Here is a 15,751-nt window from a genome sequence, read left to right as displayed (position 1 = left end):
AGGACTGGGACTGTGGCTCAGCGGTAGAGCACTTGCCTAGCATGTGCGAGGTCCTGGGTTCAATCTCCAGTACCACTAAATAAATAAATAAAATAAAATAGGTACACGCTTGGGAGCACTGGTGGACTTTAGCTACTCACCAGTCCCTCCCCTGGGAGTGAGATCAACAACCTGGCTAAAGGTCAGCAAGGAAGGCGCTAGGGTTCCAAACAGTCCATCTCCCGGGCCTCCCAACTTTCACTAACTCTTGCTTTCTCATTTTTGCCCTAGGTCAGACCCTCCCTCCTTTCTCCGGCTTCCCTAATTGGGAGAGGCGAGTCACCAGCTGTAGTTGCCTGGTGCGCGGCGGCCTCCAGTTGCGCCTGCGCACCGTGCACCCCATTCTCTACCCGACTTTTCCCTCCCAGCGCCGGCGGATAGAAACGAAGCTGGTCCTCCAGTGCTCGCTCTCGAGCGCGCTCACCCTCGGCTTGCGCCTGCGCAGAAGGACGGGGAAACCGTGCCTCTTGCGGTCCTGGCGCTTGCGCGCTGCGGGCTCCGGGGCCTCCCGGCCTGAGGGAGAGGAGCAGGGAAGATGGCGGCTGTGGTGGAGAATGTAGTCAAGCTGTGAGTGGCCGTTTCTTTCTCTTCTGGGCCGGGAGGTCTTGTAAGGGTCCCCGGAAGGGCGGTACGGGAGACAAGATGGAGAGAGGGACATGCCCGGAAACGCCACGCTGCGACTCCCAGTGGGGCGGGCCACGGGAGACTCCGGAGAAGACGTTGCGCTTCTTTGGAAACTTGTGGAGGCCCTGAGGGGGGCACTCGGGGCCCGGACCGACGGCCTCCTGCGGGGCTGGGTGGCGGGCGCTGCCCAGGAGTCGCGGCTTCCGAGGTGGCGCTTGGCTGCTGGCGACTCCCGGTCCCGGCCCCGGCCCCGGCCCCAGCCCGTCTCCCCTACGCCCGGGTCGGAGGAGCCCGGCGGCCCCCTCCCCACCGCGGCCCGCGGCGCCCGGAGCCGTCCGCCCGGCCTCCCCTGCGGGGTTGGAGACCGCTGGTTGCGTGACGTTTGGGCGGGGGAGCGGGCACCCAGGATTAGAAATGATTCTTGGGAGGAATTGTCCGAGGAGCACGTACCGAAGGGAAGGGACTGGGGGGAGTGGGCCTTTGCGCCGTCCAGGGCCGGCAACGGGACCGAAGCCGTCCGGGGCGACTTAATAATAGCCCACGGGGCCTCGGGTGGGCATTCCCCGCACCGTAGACAGCGTCGTGCTGGTCAGTTTCGAGCAGAGTTAGTTACTGGTTGTTGGGAACACGGAGACTGGTTTTTTAGCTGCTTCCTGTAAATTAAAGGTGTTTGGGGACTTCGAGGTATTCCCAGCTGCTCTCTTCCTGGAGAAGAACCCAAATGCATTTTCAGATGGATTGGTTCATTAATGCCCGCTGGGCAAATGATGCAAGGGTAGGAAAATCCTAGAGTTGTCTAGATGTCCAGTCAGGGCTTTTGGTTTGAATGGATGATAAGGCGAGGTTTGGAATCCATACTCAGGGACTCACAGCTTCTTATCTGTCTTTGTTGTAAACTAAACCCCACTCTCCCAAGAGCCATTTTTTTAAGGTTAAGTTGCTTCTCCCCCACTGCCTGGAGCCTTTTTCTTCTAGAATGCTTTCCCACTTCCATTAAGCTAAGTGCCTTTTCCTCTTGTGGGTTTTTTTTTTTTTTTTTTTTTTAAACTTGCTTTTTGCTCTATCCTGCTCTTTCAACCACCCCTCCTCCCAGCACTATTATCTCTTTGATCTGCTCACTTCAGTTTCCCCAGCTCTCTTAAGGCTGACGTTTTCCTCAATTTAGAAATGATGCTGTGGATCTACCATTTTTATAGTTATCCATCCTTATTCAGATGTTCTTTGTTTCCCTGCCTTTCTCTTTGTTGACTTTCCCCATCCCATTGTAAGGGGAGGATTTCACACAGATTTCATGATTGCCAGAAAAGGATCAAAGCTTCTAGGTTTTGAGAGTTACATGTAATGAAGCTCCTCATGTTGAAAGACTTTCTTCAATAAAATGGGTTGCCAACCTTTTCATGGAGTGTTATAAGTTACTGGTTGCCCATTTAAATAGAGTGTGGCTTTTCATTTCTCTTAAAGAGCTGTAGAGATTGTGGGGGTCACCAGCCACTGACTCCTGAGTATGAATAATGAGAAAGCAGCTTTCTCTTCAGTTGTAGCTGCAGAGGACTGTGGGCCACAACTAATACCTTCTCCCACAGAACTTTTGCTTTAAGAAAGGGGCTTTTATTTCTCTTGTACCATTCTTGTCATGGAGAGAGATGCTTTTCTGAAACTTCTCTTGATTATAATGTGACTAGTTTTCTGAAAGTTAAGGGTTATGTGTTGAGGTCAGGGCTTGCTAGCTCATCTTTTCTGACTTTCATCTTGTCCTGAGAGAAAAATTTTTGTATTTGCGAATTTTCTGTCCTTCCCAAATGAGATGTCAGAATTGAAAGTCTTTAAGGAGTCTTACTAGAGTAAGATACTAATGTAAAATAACCGATGGCTGACTAGTTTGGGAACTTTTCAAGTTAGGTAAAAAGATCTAGAAAATAGTGTTAGCCTGAAATTTCTTCTTATAGCAGCTCTGAGTTCATAAGAGCTCTCTCATTCTCTTATCAGACCCTCCCCCAACACATTTAAGTATTTCATTCCCAGCCCTCTAACCTAAATGATTGTTTATCCCCCCTTACTTAATAAGAGCTCTGACAGAAGAGCTCTCATCCATTCCCCCAAACCACTTCTAGCCTCCTTGCTCTGATTTTTGCAGTCTTCATCCCGCCTGGCCTTTCCTTCCATTTGACTTCCAGTGTCAGTATCAATTCCCATCAGCAGAAACAAAGGAGCTGCTGCACTCAGCCTTGTTTATCCAATTTCCCTGTGTGATGAGGACGTGGCTGCCTCCTAAAGGCGAGCAAATGTGAGCCTGTTTCCTTCTCCACTTTGCTCTCTAACACAAGATTCATGTCTACCTCAAATTACAGTCATTACAGCACTTCGAATCAAGCCAGGCTGTGTTTGGTGTTACTGACTGTGTGGGGTATTTTTTTCACTTGCTGGGAACAGGCTAAACTGTGCAGTGCTCTATTGCAGCCACACAATGACAACCCCCTCAAATATCAGAGCAGGATTTGTAGATGTAGCTTAAGTTACCGACAGAAGCCACGGAGCCTTACTCTTTCCAGCTTCTTAATTCTGGTTCTCTCCCTCAGAATCCTTATAATGTTAGAGCTCATCTAGTCCAATCTCCCCAATCCACAGAAGAGCAACAGAGATCCACATAAGCTGATGAAGTGTGCACATTCATGACTTGTAGCCAAGCCAGGTCTTTTTATTCCCAAGTTCAGCCTGATGTGTTCCAGACATCTTCATGGGTAATGAGGACACTATGGGAAAGAAATCACCTCTGCCCTCAACAAAGATTGATTGAATTTTGGACTGGGGGGTGTAGCTCAGTGGTAGAGCATGTGCCTACTGTGTGGGAGGCCCTAGAAGATTGATTAAATATAAAAATGAATTGTTGCAGTTAGTTTACTCTCTCAATACCAAAGTAGTTGTTAAGCCCTGAAGGACAAGAACAAGATTGATTCATTGTACGTACTTCTTAGAACCATATAATTCCTGGCAGTGTGCAATTTTCTAGCTTTTTAAGGCACTTAAGGATTTCCCCTTGCTTCAGCTCTCATGTTATGTCTTATTGTACTTGTCAGTAGTGTGCTCAGTAAAAGCTTCCAGGAACTTCAGGTGTTGAGGGCCTGGAGGCCTGCAAGTTCTTATCTACTTCTTGGTTACACTAAAGGTAGCATCTTGTGACACCTCAACACTGTAACTTGCTTTTTCTTCCTAGTTATCTTCAAAATTGTTTAATATCAGTACATGAAGAGCTTCTTTTATATGGCTAAATAGTATTTCATGGGGAGCATTTTGATAAGTCCACTGGGCCTTGGTAAATTCACTTCCCCATTTGTATGATGGGCTAGCATCTATTGCTAAAGTCATGAGGGTTAAGAGAACTAGCATCTTAGCTAGCACAGGGCTGGACGTATTGAGAAACATAAGAACATTTTATTTTTCCTCCTTTCTTTTTTCTTCAGTGCTGGGGCTTGAACCCAAGGCTTTGCACATGCTGGGCTAGTATTCCACCACTGAGCAACATCCACTAACCCCATTTCTACTTCTTGTTGGTTAAGATTTAAGTCTGATTAATTTGTAAAGTACCTTTCCTCATGATGACTTGGTGAAGGGGCTTGGTTCCCAAGAAGCAGAGATGGAGACAAATAGAACTGAATGGGAGGTAGTCTCCCATTCTCCTGAGCCTTCTAGAAAGGCATTTGCAGGGGAGAGGATGGCTTAGCATCCCATGCCCTTGCTTTTTGTCTTTCCTGCAGCCTTGGAGAGCAGTACTACAAAGATGCCATGGAGCAGTGCCACAATTACAACGCCCGCCTCTGTGCTGAGCGCAGCGTGCGCCTACCATTCTTGGACTCACAGACTGGAGTAGCCCAGAGCAACTGTTACATCTGGATGGAAAAGCGACACCGGGGTCCAGGTGAGAGTACAGACTCAGGAAGGGAACTCAGGAATGCAAGGAGGAAGAATTTCCCTTCTCTTAGGTGATGGGGTAGTTGAGGGTTCCCACAATGCTCCCTACCTGTGTATGAACATGGTCTTCCCATCATTAGAAACCAGGCAGGATGAAGCAGATGGGTTTGTACCAGCACCTTTGTTTTCTGCCCTGCCAAGGTTATTATTTGGGTTTTGGAGAATGATATATTAGCCCAAGGCCCCTAAACTCACTTTTTTTAAATACTGGGGATTGAACCCAAGGCCCTGAGCCACATCCCCAGCCCTTTTTTTTTTTTTTTTGAGACAGTGTCTTGCTGAATTGCTTAGGGCCTTGCTAAGCTGAGGCTGGCCTCTAACTTATGATCTTTCTGCTTCAGGCTGCTAGGATTATAGGCATGGACCACCACACCTGGCTTACATCTATTTTTTTCCCCCCTTAATATTCTGCCAACCTTGCACTCCTGCTATCAGTATTTCTCCCTTGCTGTAAAAGTCAAGGGAGCCTACTCAACTGGAAAGTATTTAGTGTTTTCTAGGACTGGGTTAGGGCATAATTTTTGTCTTCCTTCTATAGGATTGGCCTCTGGACAGCTGTACTCCTACCCTGCCCGGCGCTGGCGGAAAAAGCGGCGAGCCCACCCACCTGAGGATCCCCGGCTTTCCTTCCCATCTATTAAACCAGGTAAGGGACACCTTGCCTGAACAGGGGCATGGCTTGCTGTATGGCAAGAGGCCTGCTAATTAGCTGTCACTACCAGGCCCTGTGCTAGGATATGCAGAGGTTAAAATGAACTTGAGTATGATTTCTTCCTTCAGAGAATTCAGTTTAGTAATAGAGACAGGTAAACATCTAAGTTGCAAGACAAATGAACTAGGGTGTCTTGATTCCTGGGCAGCCAGAGAATAGAAGACCATAGGTGTCCTTTTGTTGATCCTGGCACTATGTACCCTTCTGAACTTTATGTCATCCTGACCATGTTTCAGACACAGACCAGACCTTGAAGAAGGAGGGGCTCATCTCTCAGGATGGCAGCAGTTTAGAGGCACTATTGCGCACTGACCCTCTGGAGAAGCGAGGCGCTCCAGATCCCCGAGTTGATGATGACAGCCTGGGCGAGTTCCCTGTGACCAACAGTCGAGCACGGAAGGTATGAGATTAACCCTATTTCTAGGAGAGCTTTTATGAAGTCCAGCCTCCTCTTCATGGGAGGAAGGAGGCATCTAGTTAGCAGAACTAAAGTAGATCAGTGGTAGAGTGCTTGTCCAGCAAACATGAGGCCCTGGATTCAATCCCCAGCACTATAAAAACAAAGCAGAAGCTGAGGCAGCCCCTTCAGTTCTATTCTTATACCGAATGGATTCTCTGTTGCCATCTTGTCTTTCCTACTCCTTTCCATTTAAGTATGGATTTCCACTCATGCATCCTCTTTTACACAAAAGTTTCTGTCACAAAGTTTTTTGGCATCTGGGGTTAGATAGGTGAAGCAGACCTGGTCTCTGCCAACTGGGAAGTTAACCCTAAGTTTAGCAATAAGAAGACCTAAAGATAATGCCAGGTACCATGCTGAGTGCTTCTCCACGTCCTTTCCCTTTAACCCTGTACAGCTTTATGAGGTAGGTCTTGTAATCCCCATTTCGTGGATAGGGATGCTGAGGCAAACGTGTTTTAAATTTTCCCACAAAGTCACACGAGTAAGCAACAAAGTTCTCATTTAAACTAGGTTGTGAGTGCCAGAAAGGAACTACCAACAATGTTCCCCCATGGTAGCCAATCAGAGACAGGCATGGCAGGGAAGCTTTGTGGAGCATGACATTTAATTTGTCCAGAGATGGTGGGGAAAGGCATTCTGGGTAAGAGAACAATATGAAGTGGCACAGAGGAAGGAAAGCATTGAAGGGACCAAGAGTGTAATTGTAGGGAGAGGAACAAGGCTGGTATGAGTGGGGCTAGGTCACAGGGGAGGTCTTGGGCAAGGCCATGAGTGGCCAGTCCTTTGGTGAGGGAGCTTTAAAATGTGTGCTGTTTCTGCTCACTCTAATCTTCCTGTGCTCTCAGCGGATCCTAGAACCAGATGACTTCCTGGATGACCTTGATGATGAGGACTATGAAGAAGATACTCCCAAGCGTCGGGGCAAGGGGAAGTCCAAGGTGAAAGGCCAGTGTAGGGCCTGCAGCTTGGGACAGTGTGGCCCCAGGAGGTCCAGGTTTTATTTAGTAAGGCCATCATTTTTCTTTTCTTGGCAGGGTAAGGGTGTGGGCAGTGCCCGGAAGAAGCTAGATGCTTCCATCCTGGAGGACCGGGACAAGCCCTATGCCTGTGACAGTGAGTGCCTCATGAGTGGGTGGGTAGTCCCTGGACTCAGCTCCTGCTCTGGATGTCAGAGGGGGAGGGTTATGTTCTTGCCTTGAGTGGTAAAACAAGCCTGGGCTTTCATCCTGCCTGCTGACTGGTTCCCCCAAAAACCCCAGGGAGGCCTGGGCCTCTGTTCTATGATGGGTGGGACCTGCATGCTCTGGGAGAGATTTCTGCTGTCCCCTGGGATGGGGGAGTGGGGAGGACTCCAGCAGACAGGATTGGCCTCTCAGTGGGAGGCATCCAGATCTGCTGGCCCATCAGGCCAGGGTGCAGGGGGCTGGCCCTGAGGTCTTCAGTGTCTGTTCTCTTTCCTTTTGCTTTGGCTCGCCCCACTTCATGCCTCCACCCTGGAGCACCATCGCTGCTGGGGTTCTCTCTCGCTTGCTCCGCTTTCCTGCTGCTGCTGCCGCCCCGTCTCAAGTGTGTCAAGGCCTCCTCCTCATGACTTTTCTTTCTGTCTTTCAGATAGTTTCAAACAAAAGCATACCTCGAAAGCGCCCCAGAGAGGTAGCTCTCTCAACTTTTCAGACTTTTGGTTTTCCTATCCCTTTTTCCCTCCTCCCTTGTTTCTCCTGCCTTTCTCATCTCCTGTGATGCTAGTTTTGAAATGTCTGGAGTGGCATGGGGGCAGAAACCGTGGAACTGCAGTTGTGCTCCACTTCTCAGAATACTGGAAACTGCCTTTACCACTGCTTGTGACCCTCAAACTTATTCCTGGGGCCCATGGGCCTAATGCATGGAGTAGCTTCAGAAGCATTTAAAGAACCCATTACAGAGAGATCCATCTGTTCCCCCTTTCCCAACAGGTGCTCGGTGGTCAGCTAATGTTCCCACCATCCCTGCACCTCCTACTCCCATCCTCCCCATTCCTTCCGGCTGGCCCCTTAACCTTCTGGTGTCACTGCTCAAGATTATAAGTTGCCTTGTGGGGATCTGCTTTCGTTGTTGGAAGGGATGGACAGACAGGGCACTGATTGGGAGTTTGTTTCAGTGTGTTTGGGGACCAGCTACCTCAGCCGGTTTAGTTGGTAGGTTGTCCCCAAAATACCTACTCCCAGTCCTTTGTCCATTCAACAGGTGTGGACTCGATGGTACATGTGGGGTAGCGTGAACCTCCCACATTTACTGAGGAGTGAGAGTTTGAAGTCTCTTCCTTGCCTTTCCCCTTCTTGTCATAAAACAAGACCATAGATACTTTTCTTCCCTTTCCTAACTTGAAGCTTCCCAGATTGTTACTATTCCCAGGGCAAGTAGTGATGCAACAAGGGCTGAGCCCCTGCAAAAAAGCCAACATGGAAGAGTAATAGTGACCATGCGGTTGGTTTTTAGTGAGGGAGAAGAGTACCAGAAGTTGCAGAGCTTCAGGGACTGCTGTTCCTGACTAAAGGTGGGGGTGGGGGTTACTGTCAAGGTTTGTCCCAGAACAGAGCTGCTGGCTCAGGGGTGGTTGCCGTATGTTTCAGGGGTAGGGATGTGGCACTCTTGTATCCTAATACCTTTCCCTACAATCTTCTTCTCAACTTAGTTTGTGGAAAACGTTACAAGAATCGACCTGGCCTCAGTTACCACTATGCCCACTCTCACCTGGCTGAGGAGGAGGGTGAAGACAAGGAAGACTCCCAACCACCCACCCCTGTTTCCCAGCGATCTGAGGAGCAGAAATGTAAGCTGAAGTGTCAGAGGAGGTGGGCAAGCGGGAAGGGGAAGACTGCTTATGATTGCTCTTCCTTGCGGGGATGCTGAGCAGCTCAGGAACCCTCATAAGCATCATCAGAATTCTCTCAGCCCCACGTGGTGGTGCACGCCTATAATCCCAGCAGCTCAGGAGGCTGAGGTGGGAGGATTGTGAGTTCAAAGCCAGGCTCAGCAAAAGCAAGGCACTAAGCGACTCAGTGAGACCCTGCCTCTAAATAAAATACAAAATAGGGCTGGGGATGTGGCTCGGTTGTCGAGTGCCCCTGAGTTCAATCCCCAATACCCAGAAAAAAAATAATTCTGTCTATTTCTTTCTTTCTCTCTCTGTCTAGCCAAGAAAGGTCCCGATGGATTGGCCTTGCCCAACAACTACTGTGACTTCTGCCTAGGGGACTCAAAGATCAATAAGAAGACAGGACAACCTGAGGAGCTGGTGTCCTGTTCTGACTGTGGCCGCTCAGGTACCTCTACCACCAAGGAGAGGGCTGCCACAGCACCCATTCCCTGTGGGGCTCTTGGCCTGCTGACTTCCAGCACTATCATAGTCAAGCAGCTCATCTCGCTTCTCCCCACATTTCCGGCCACCTATTTCACTCACCTCCCCCTACAGGGCATCCATCTTGCCTCCAGTTCACTCCCGTGATGATGGCTGCTGTGAAGACCTACCGCTGGCAGTGCATCGAGTGCAAGTGCTGCAACCTCTGCGGCACCTCCGAGAATGACGTGCGTGTCCCACCTGCCCCAGGGTGGCTCTTCCCAGGCCTCTGCTGCTCTCCCCACAGTTCCCTACAAAGCGAGCTTTCGTTTCAAAGGAGCAAGATCCCTCCCACAGCCCCTCCCCAGCAACCCCATGGAACTTGGATTTGTCAGCAAATTCAAGTTTCTTGAGCTCCAGCTTTAGGTCAGACACTGTTCTAGGCTCCAAGGATACTAAACAAGACAGACAAGATCCCTGCTTTCATGGAATTTGTGTTTTTGTGGGAACAGCAATAAGCAAGGAAATGAGAGCTTTTTATGATGTGCCTTGAAGAAAACGAAACCAGTGATGTGGTGGCGAGTAACTGGATACTGATTTAGATTTATAGTCAGAGATGACTTTTCTGAGGGGGTGAGGTTGGTGTTGAAATTTGGATGATACCAAGGAGCCAGTCCAAGAAGGTTTGGAGGTAGATCATTTTCTTTCTTTTTCTTTTTCTTTTTTTTTTTTTTTTTTTTTTGTTTGTTTTTTTTTGTGTGTGTGTGTTTTTGGTACTAAGGGTTGAACCCAGGGGCAACTTACCATTGTGCTACATCCCCAGCCCTTTTTGACTTTGAGACAAGGTCTTACTAAGTTGCTGAGGCTGGTCTCGAACTTGTGATCCTCCTGAATTGCTAGGATTACCCGTGTGCATCAGTGTACCCGGCAGGAGTTAGAGCATTTTCAAGGAAGCAGCAGCCAATATGAGGCCTTCAGTCTGACAGATTGGGTATATTCAGAATCCTGATGTGGCTGACTGGAACCTTCCTATGCAAGGGAAAACACGGGAGAAGATAGATCAGAGAAGTAGGCACTGCCAGACCTTGGGACCTCAGAACTTTGGGCTCTTTTGAGGGTGGTGGGGATGTCCTGGAGGTTGAACCCAGATCCCCTCATACATGCTGAGCATGTGCTCCACTACTGAGTACCCAGGGTCCTGGGCCTCATGTTCTAATCCAAATACAGTATAATGATGTTAAAGGCTTTTAATTGGAAATGACGTGTTCTGTTTTATGTTTTAAAAAGATAACATCAGGTACTTTGTGGAGAATAGATTTTATGGGAAGGGTGGAGGCCATTTGATCAGTTAGAAACTCTGATAGGATCCAGGTGAGGGATGACTGAGTTGACCTGGGAGGTGATAGACAATGTTGTTTTCTACCCAGATTCCCACATCTGTTCTTTCTTACATGCCACTTCTCCCTGTCAGAAGTAGCAGCAGTGTTCTCAGAAGCCCTCTTCCTGTCCCTGCCTCTGTTCTCCCTCGACTCACCCCTCCCCACCTTACTAAGGCACATAAATCATTGAATCCCCTTCCTCTTCCTTCTTGTCTTCTGTAGGACCAGCTGCTCTTCTGTGATGACTGTGACCGTGGCTACCACATGTACTGTCTCACCCCATCTATGTCTGAGCCTCCTGAAGGTAGGCAGTAAGATCTTTTATTCAGAAAAATCATTTTATTAGTAACTTAAAAAATCACCTGTACAGTAAATACTGAGTTCTGTTTCTTTATGTTATTAGTTATTTACTCTTCCAAGTTAAGAAGTAAGGTACTTTGCCGTAACTGAGTTCAGGATGTTTTCCTAGCATTTCAGCCTGAATGGTTTAATGTTTGAAAATTATCATCAGTTACATTTACAAACAGCAACCCATGAGAAAACAGCTGAGCAGAAAATAGTCACCCAGAAGGGGAGCTTGGTCTTCCAGCTAGTCCAGAAACTGAGTTGGTAGCTTGTCTAATGTGAAGCTTTTCTTTCATCTCTCTGAACTTGACAGATTTGAGTGTTTGCTTCCCCCCCCCCCCGAGTAGTTTATTTTAATAATGCTCCAAGTTTAATGTTTAATAATGTTGAGAGTTTATGTAAGCTCCTCACTGAAACTAGTGGCCCTAAGAAGCAGCTACTTTTCCACTAGTCCCCCTCCAGCAGGATTTCTGTGCCTAAACCACCACCTATGTAGAAATTCAGGAGCTTACTGAGAAAAACTCTACTGCCCAGTAGCTGCACTGTGCACAGAGGATGGGAGCCAGCATATAGGCAGTAGAAGTGGTTCACTGTGTGCTGAAAGCAAACTTATAGGTCAAACTGCTGTCACTTTATAGAAAATGAGGCTACTAAGAAGTCTGAGTTCTTTAGTAGTGCAGGGGAGCATTCAGCTGCAGCCATATCTAGTTTATAAATTGACTTGGGAGGAAGTAGTGTTTTGTGTTTTGTTTTGTTTTTTAGGAATAGATGGACACAACACAATGCCTTTATTTTTATATGGTTCTGAGGATCGAACCGTGCTAGGCGAGCGCTGTACTGCTGAGCCACAATCCCAGCCCCTGTTTTGTTTTTTTAACCCATCAAATAACATATTTCAGATGAAATTTGCATTAACCCCAAAAGGACTTTCCCATTGACACCAGGTAGTGGAGAGCTGCAGCTGAGTGTCCTCTGGAGTGTCCAGTCCACTGAGTGGCAACTCTGAAGGACACATACCCCCAGCCCCTAGTTTTTACTTTTTACTTTTTTTTTTTTTTAGTTGGACACAGTATCTTTATTTATTTTTATGTGGTGCTGAGTATCGAACCCAGTGCCTCACACATGCTAGGTGAGCGCTTCACCACTGATCTATAGCCCCAGCCCAGTTTTTACACTTTTTAAAAAATATTTTTTTAGTTGTAGATGGACACACAATATCTTTATTTTTATGTGGTGCTGACGAATCCAGTGCCTCACACATGCGAGGCAAACACTTTTCCACACAGCTCCAGCCCCTAGTTTTTACATTTTTAAAGGGAATTTCAAAAAGAAATGGAAGATGGGAGTGAAACTGTGTGGCTCACACAGCTTAAAATTACTAACATTTTTGCTCTTTATAGAGAAGTTTGCCAACCTCTGCTCATTGACCTTGGGGTTAGAAAGGACCTTCCTCTTTTAACTTTTTTTTAAAGAGAGAATTTTTTAATATTTATTTTTTTTAGTTTTCGGTGGACACAACATCTTTATGTGATGCTGAGGATCGAACCCAGCACCCCGCGCATGCTAGGCGAGTGCGCTACCGCTTAAGCCACATTCCCCTCTTTAACTTTTAAGTCACATATCTTTGAAGAGTTAATAAAATCTGAATCCTCTCCCCCAGAATAATGTCCAAATCCACACATGTACAATTTATGCTTATAATTTTAAAACATTAAGGGCTAATTTTTTGTCCCCCTCTTTAAAAAAAGAATAATCCAGCCATAGCAAATATATATTTTTTAATTTTTTTAGTTGTAGATAAACACAATATCTTTGTCATTTATTTTTATGTGGTGCTGAGGATTGAACTCATGCCTCACACGTGCAAGGCAAGTGCTCTACCACTGAGCTACGGCCCCAGCCCCATAGCAAATATTAATAACAAGATCTGAGACAGTTTTTTTCTTTTTTTCTTGCAAGAGACAATAATCTCCTGTTTTTATATGAACTTAGTCTTGGGTCTTAATGTTTGAATCATCAGAGTTTACCCCCTTTTCACAGAAAGCTGGGTTTTTTTTTGTTTGGGGTTTATTTACGTGTGTGTGTGTGTGTGTGTATGTGTGTGTGTGTGTGTAGGGGATTGAACCCAGGGCCTTGCATGTGCTAGGCAAATGCTCTACCATTGAGCTACATCCTAGCTCTTTTTTATTTTGAGACAGGGTCTTGCTAAGTTGCGTGGGCTCTTTGAAATTGTGATTCTCCTGCTTCAGCCTCCCAAGTAGCTGGGATTACAGGTGTGTGTCACCACACCTGGCAGAAAACTATCCTTTTTTTTTTTTCTTTTTTAAATATTTATCTTTTAGTTGTAGTTGGACACAATACCTTTATTTTATTCATATATTTTTAAGTGGTGCTGAGGATCGAACCCAGGTGCGAGGCAAGCGCTCTACTGCTAAGCTACAACCCCAGCCCTGAAAGCTATCTTTTTTTTTTTTTTTTTAATATTTATTTTTTAGTTTTCGGCGGGCACAACATCTTTGTTTGTATGTGGTACTGAGGATCGAACCTGGGCCGCACGCATTGCCAGGCGAACGCGCTACCACTTGAGCCACATCCCCAGCCCACTAAAAGCTATCTTAATGTGGAAATAGAACTGGTTTCTCTGAAGCCTTTTTATTTATTTATTTACTTATTTTTTGGTACTGGGAATTGAACCCAGGGCCTTGTGCATGCAAGGAAAGCACTCTACCAACTGAGCTACATCCCTAGCCCTATTTAATTTATTTATTTATTTATTTATTTATTTTTGAGACAGGGTCTTGCTAAGTTGCTGAGGGCCTCAGCCTCCTGAGTTGCTGGGATTACAGACATGTACAGTTCTGCCCAACTCTGAAGCCTCTTTTCATGACCTTTGTTCTACTTTTGGGGCCATGAAAACCATGTCTGATTATTCTGATAATAATACAGCTAAAGCTGGGGCACTCTATCTATCTATCTATCTATTTATTTATTTTGGTGCCAGGGATTGAACTCAGGGGCACTTGACCACTGAGCCACATCCCCAGCCCCATTGTATTTTATTTAGAGACAGGGTCTCACTGAGTTGCTTAGTGCCTTGCTTTTTTTCTAAGGCTGGCTTTGAAGTTGCGATCCTCCTGCCTCCGCCTCCCTAGCTGCTGGGATTATAGGACTGCGCCACCTTGCTTGGCAAGCTGGGGCACTTTGAAAACTTGTCTTTACCAAGGCTCTCCTGCTATTCCCAGGGCATCTGATTTATCAGGGCCAAGAGGACCTGGGCATCTGTATTTGATCCTATAGCTGATTGTTACTTTCATCTTCATGAAAAATGTTTTTCATGGTATTGAAGACCAAGAGGTTCATCATGAAACTGCTGCTGCAGAATTACTCTTATCCCACCTAGAGATGAGGAGTAAAGAGTGGAAGGACAGGGCTGGGATTTTGGCTCAGTGGTAGAGCGCTTGCGTAGCTTGTGTAAGACACTGTGTTTGATCCTCAGCACCACATAAAAATAAATAAAGATATTGTGTCCCATCTACCACAAAAAAAAAAGAATTAAAAAAAAAAAAAGTGGAAGGACAGTAGATACGGGTTTTATGGGGCCCACCTTGACTTCATTATGCTTCTCTGCAGGAAGTTGGAGCTGCCATCTGTGTCTGGACCTATTGAAGGAGAAAGCTTCCATCTACCAGAACCAGAATTCCTCCTGATGTGCCACCCCCAGCTCCCCCACATATCTAAGGCTGTTTCTCTCCTCCACCTTGTTTTTTCATACCTTTCCTTTCCTCCTCTCTTTCACAAGTCCAGAACCTTGGGGTGGTCATGCCAACCTGCCTTTGGCAACAACAAGCAGAGGTGGCAGCTCTGACCACCTCTGGCCCCAGGCCCTCAGGGAGAAAGGAGCAGCACACTGCCCCAAGGTGTACCCGTGGGCCCAGCTTCTCTCTGCTCTCCATGAAGTGCATTCACTCTGCTTGCCTTGGGCACAGGCCTTGGTGATCACAGGGTTCAAACCGTATCCTCCGAGAAAGAGTGGGAGAGCAGCTCACTTCTCTTGGCCCAGCTTCTGCTCTGGTCTCCAGAGTTTCCTCCCCAGAGATGAGCCAGGCCAGGCCTGCTTGATGGGAGCAGCTGGGAGTCAGCAAGCTGAAGCTATGCACCAGGAATCTTCCATGCCCTTTGTGCTGCTTAGCTTTGCCTCCTCTCTTCAGGGTGGCCCTGCTACAAGGGGTCTTTTGCCTGAGCCAGGATGCTCTTAGTCACCTTCCTGGCTTTGCCCTATCCTGCCCCACCCCATCCAGGGAAGTAGCAGCTTCACCTGTCCTTCCTGTGCTTGCCTGGCTCACTTACCAGTGGTCTCTGGAGACCCAAGCATTCCCCACCCTCAGAACCTCCTGTCTTCTGCCTCCCTCCTTGTTCCCTTTGCTTTTGTGGGGAGAAGGGACACATCAGGGGGCCAGGCCAGCAGTTTGGGGGCCACAAGGAGACGTTGGATAATGTGCCTGTTTTTTAACTCGACAAAAAAGCCTACCTCCAAAATCCCCTTTTTGTTCTTCCTGGACCTGGGCATTCAGCTTCCTGCCCTTTACTGAATTGGGAGCTTCTGCCTCCTGCCTGTGTATCCTGGCTCCTAGGTCACAGGAATGCATAGATGTCCCCTTCTTCCCTTGCACGCTCGCTAGCAGCTGGTAAGGTCTTCATGCCCTGATTTCTTGGTTTTCTGCTTAGTGGCGCTGACGCTGACATTAAGTAGAAGGGGGATGGTCCATGCCAGGACACCCTGGAATGACCTTCCTTTGCTTGTGGGCAGGCCCTAACCCACTGTCGCTTTGGAGTTGTGTCTCTTCTCCCCTCCCCTTCTTTAGTTCCTGTATTCTAAACATTAGTAAAAATAAACATTTTTACACAGA

General features: G+C 47.3%; 1 protein-coding gene across 2 annotated transcripts; it reads left to right on the top strand.

The window, feature by feature from the left end:
* The first annotated feature begins 497 nt into the window (after nt 1-497).
* On the top strand, nt 498-15,751 carry Dpf2 (double PHD fingers 2). Of its 2 annotated transcripts, XM_027944210.2 has the most exons (12): nt 498-606; nt 4,416-4,576; nt 5,168-5,275; nt 5,578-5,741; nt 6,650-6,742; nt 6,839-6,917; nt 7,416-7,457; nt 8,476-8,613; nt 8,978-9,106; nt 9,256-9,368; nt 10,722-10,803; nt 14,475-15,751. In XM_027944210.2, exons 1-12 carry the CDS (start codon nt 575-577, stop codon nt 14,549-14,551), a joined length of 1,218 nt encoding a protein of 405 aa, XP_027800011.1. In that variant the 5' UTR covers nt 498-574; the 3' UTR covers nt 14,552-15,751. The 2 variants fall into 2 exon arrangements, with proteins under 2 accessions (XP_027800011.1, XP_027800012.1); XM_027944211.2 differs by lacking the exon at nt 7,416-7,457.

The sequence above is a fragment of the Marmota flaviventris genome, chromosome 9 (assembly GCF_047511675.1).
Source record: "Marmota flaviventris isolate mMarFla1 chromosome 9, mMarFla1.hap1, whole genome shotgun sequence".
Classification (NCBI taxonomy): Eukaryota; Metazoa; Chordata; class Mammalia; order Rodentia; family Sciuridae; genus Marmota; species Marmota flaviventris.
The sequence above is the reverse complement of the archived record's forward strand: the minus strand, read 5'-3'. Positions and strand labels throughout refer to the sequence as shown.

Bases quoted from the DNA above. Each gene is read 5' to 3' on its own strand.
- Dpf2 (XM_027944210.2), top strand. From the start codon at position 575: ATGGCGGCTGTGGTGGAGAATGTAGTCAAGCT. The intron at 4,577-5,167 runs GTGAGAGTACAG...TTCCTTCTATAG, and splicing joins AAAGCGACACCGGGGTCCAG to GATTGGCCTCTGGACAGCTG. The intron at 9,369-10,721 runs GTGCGTGTCCCA...TGTCTTCTGTAG, and splicing joins GCGGCACCTCCGAGAATGAC to GACCAGCTGCTCTTCTGTGA.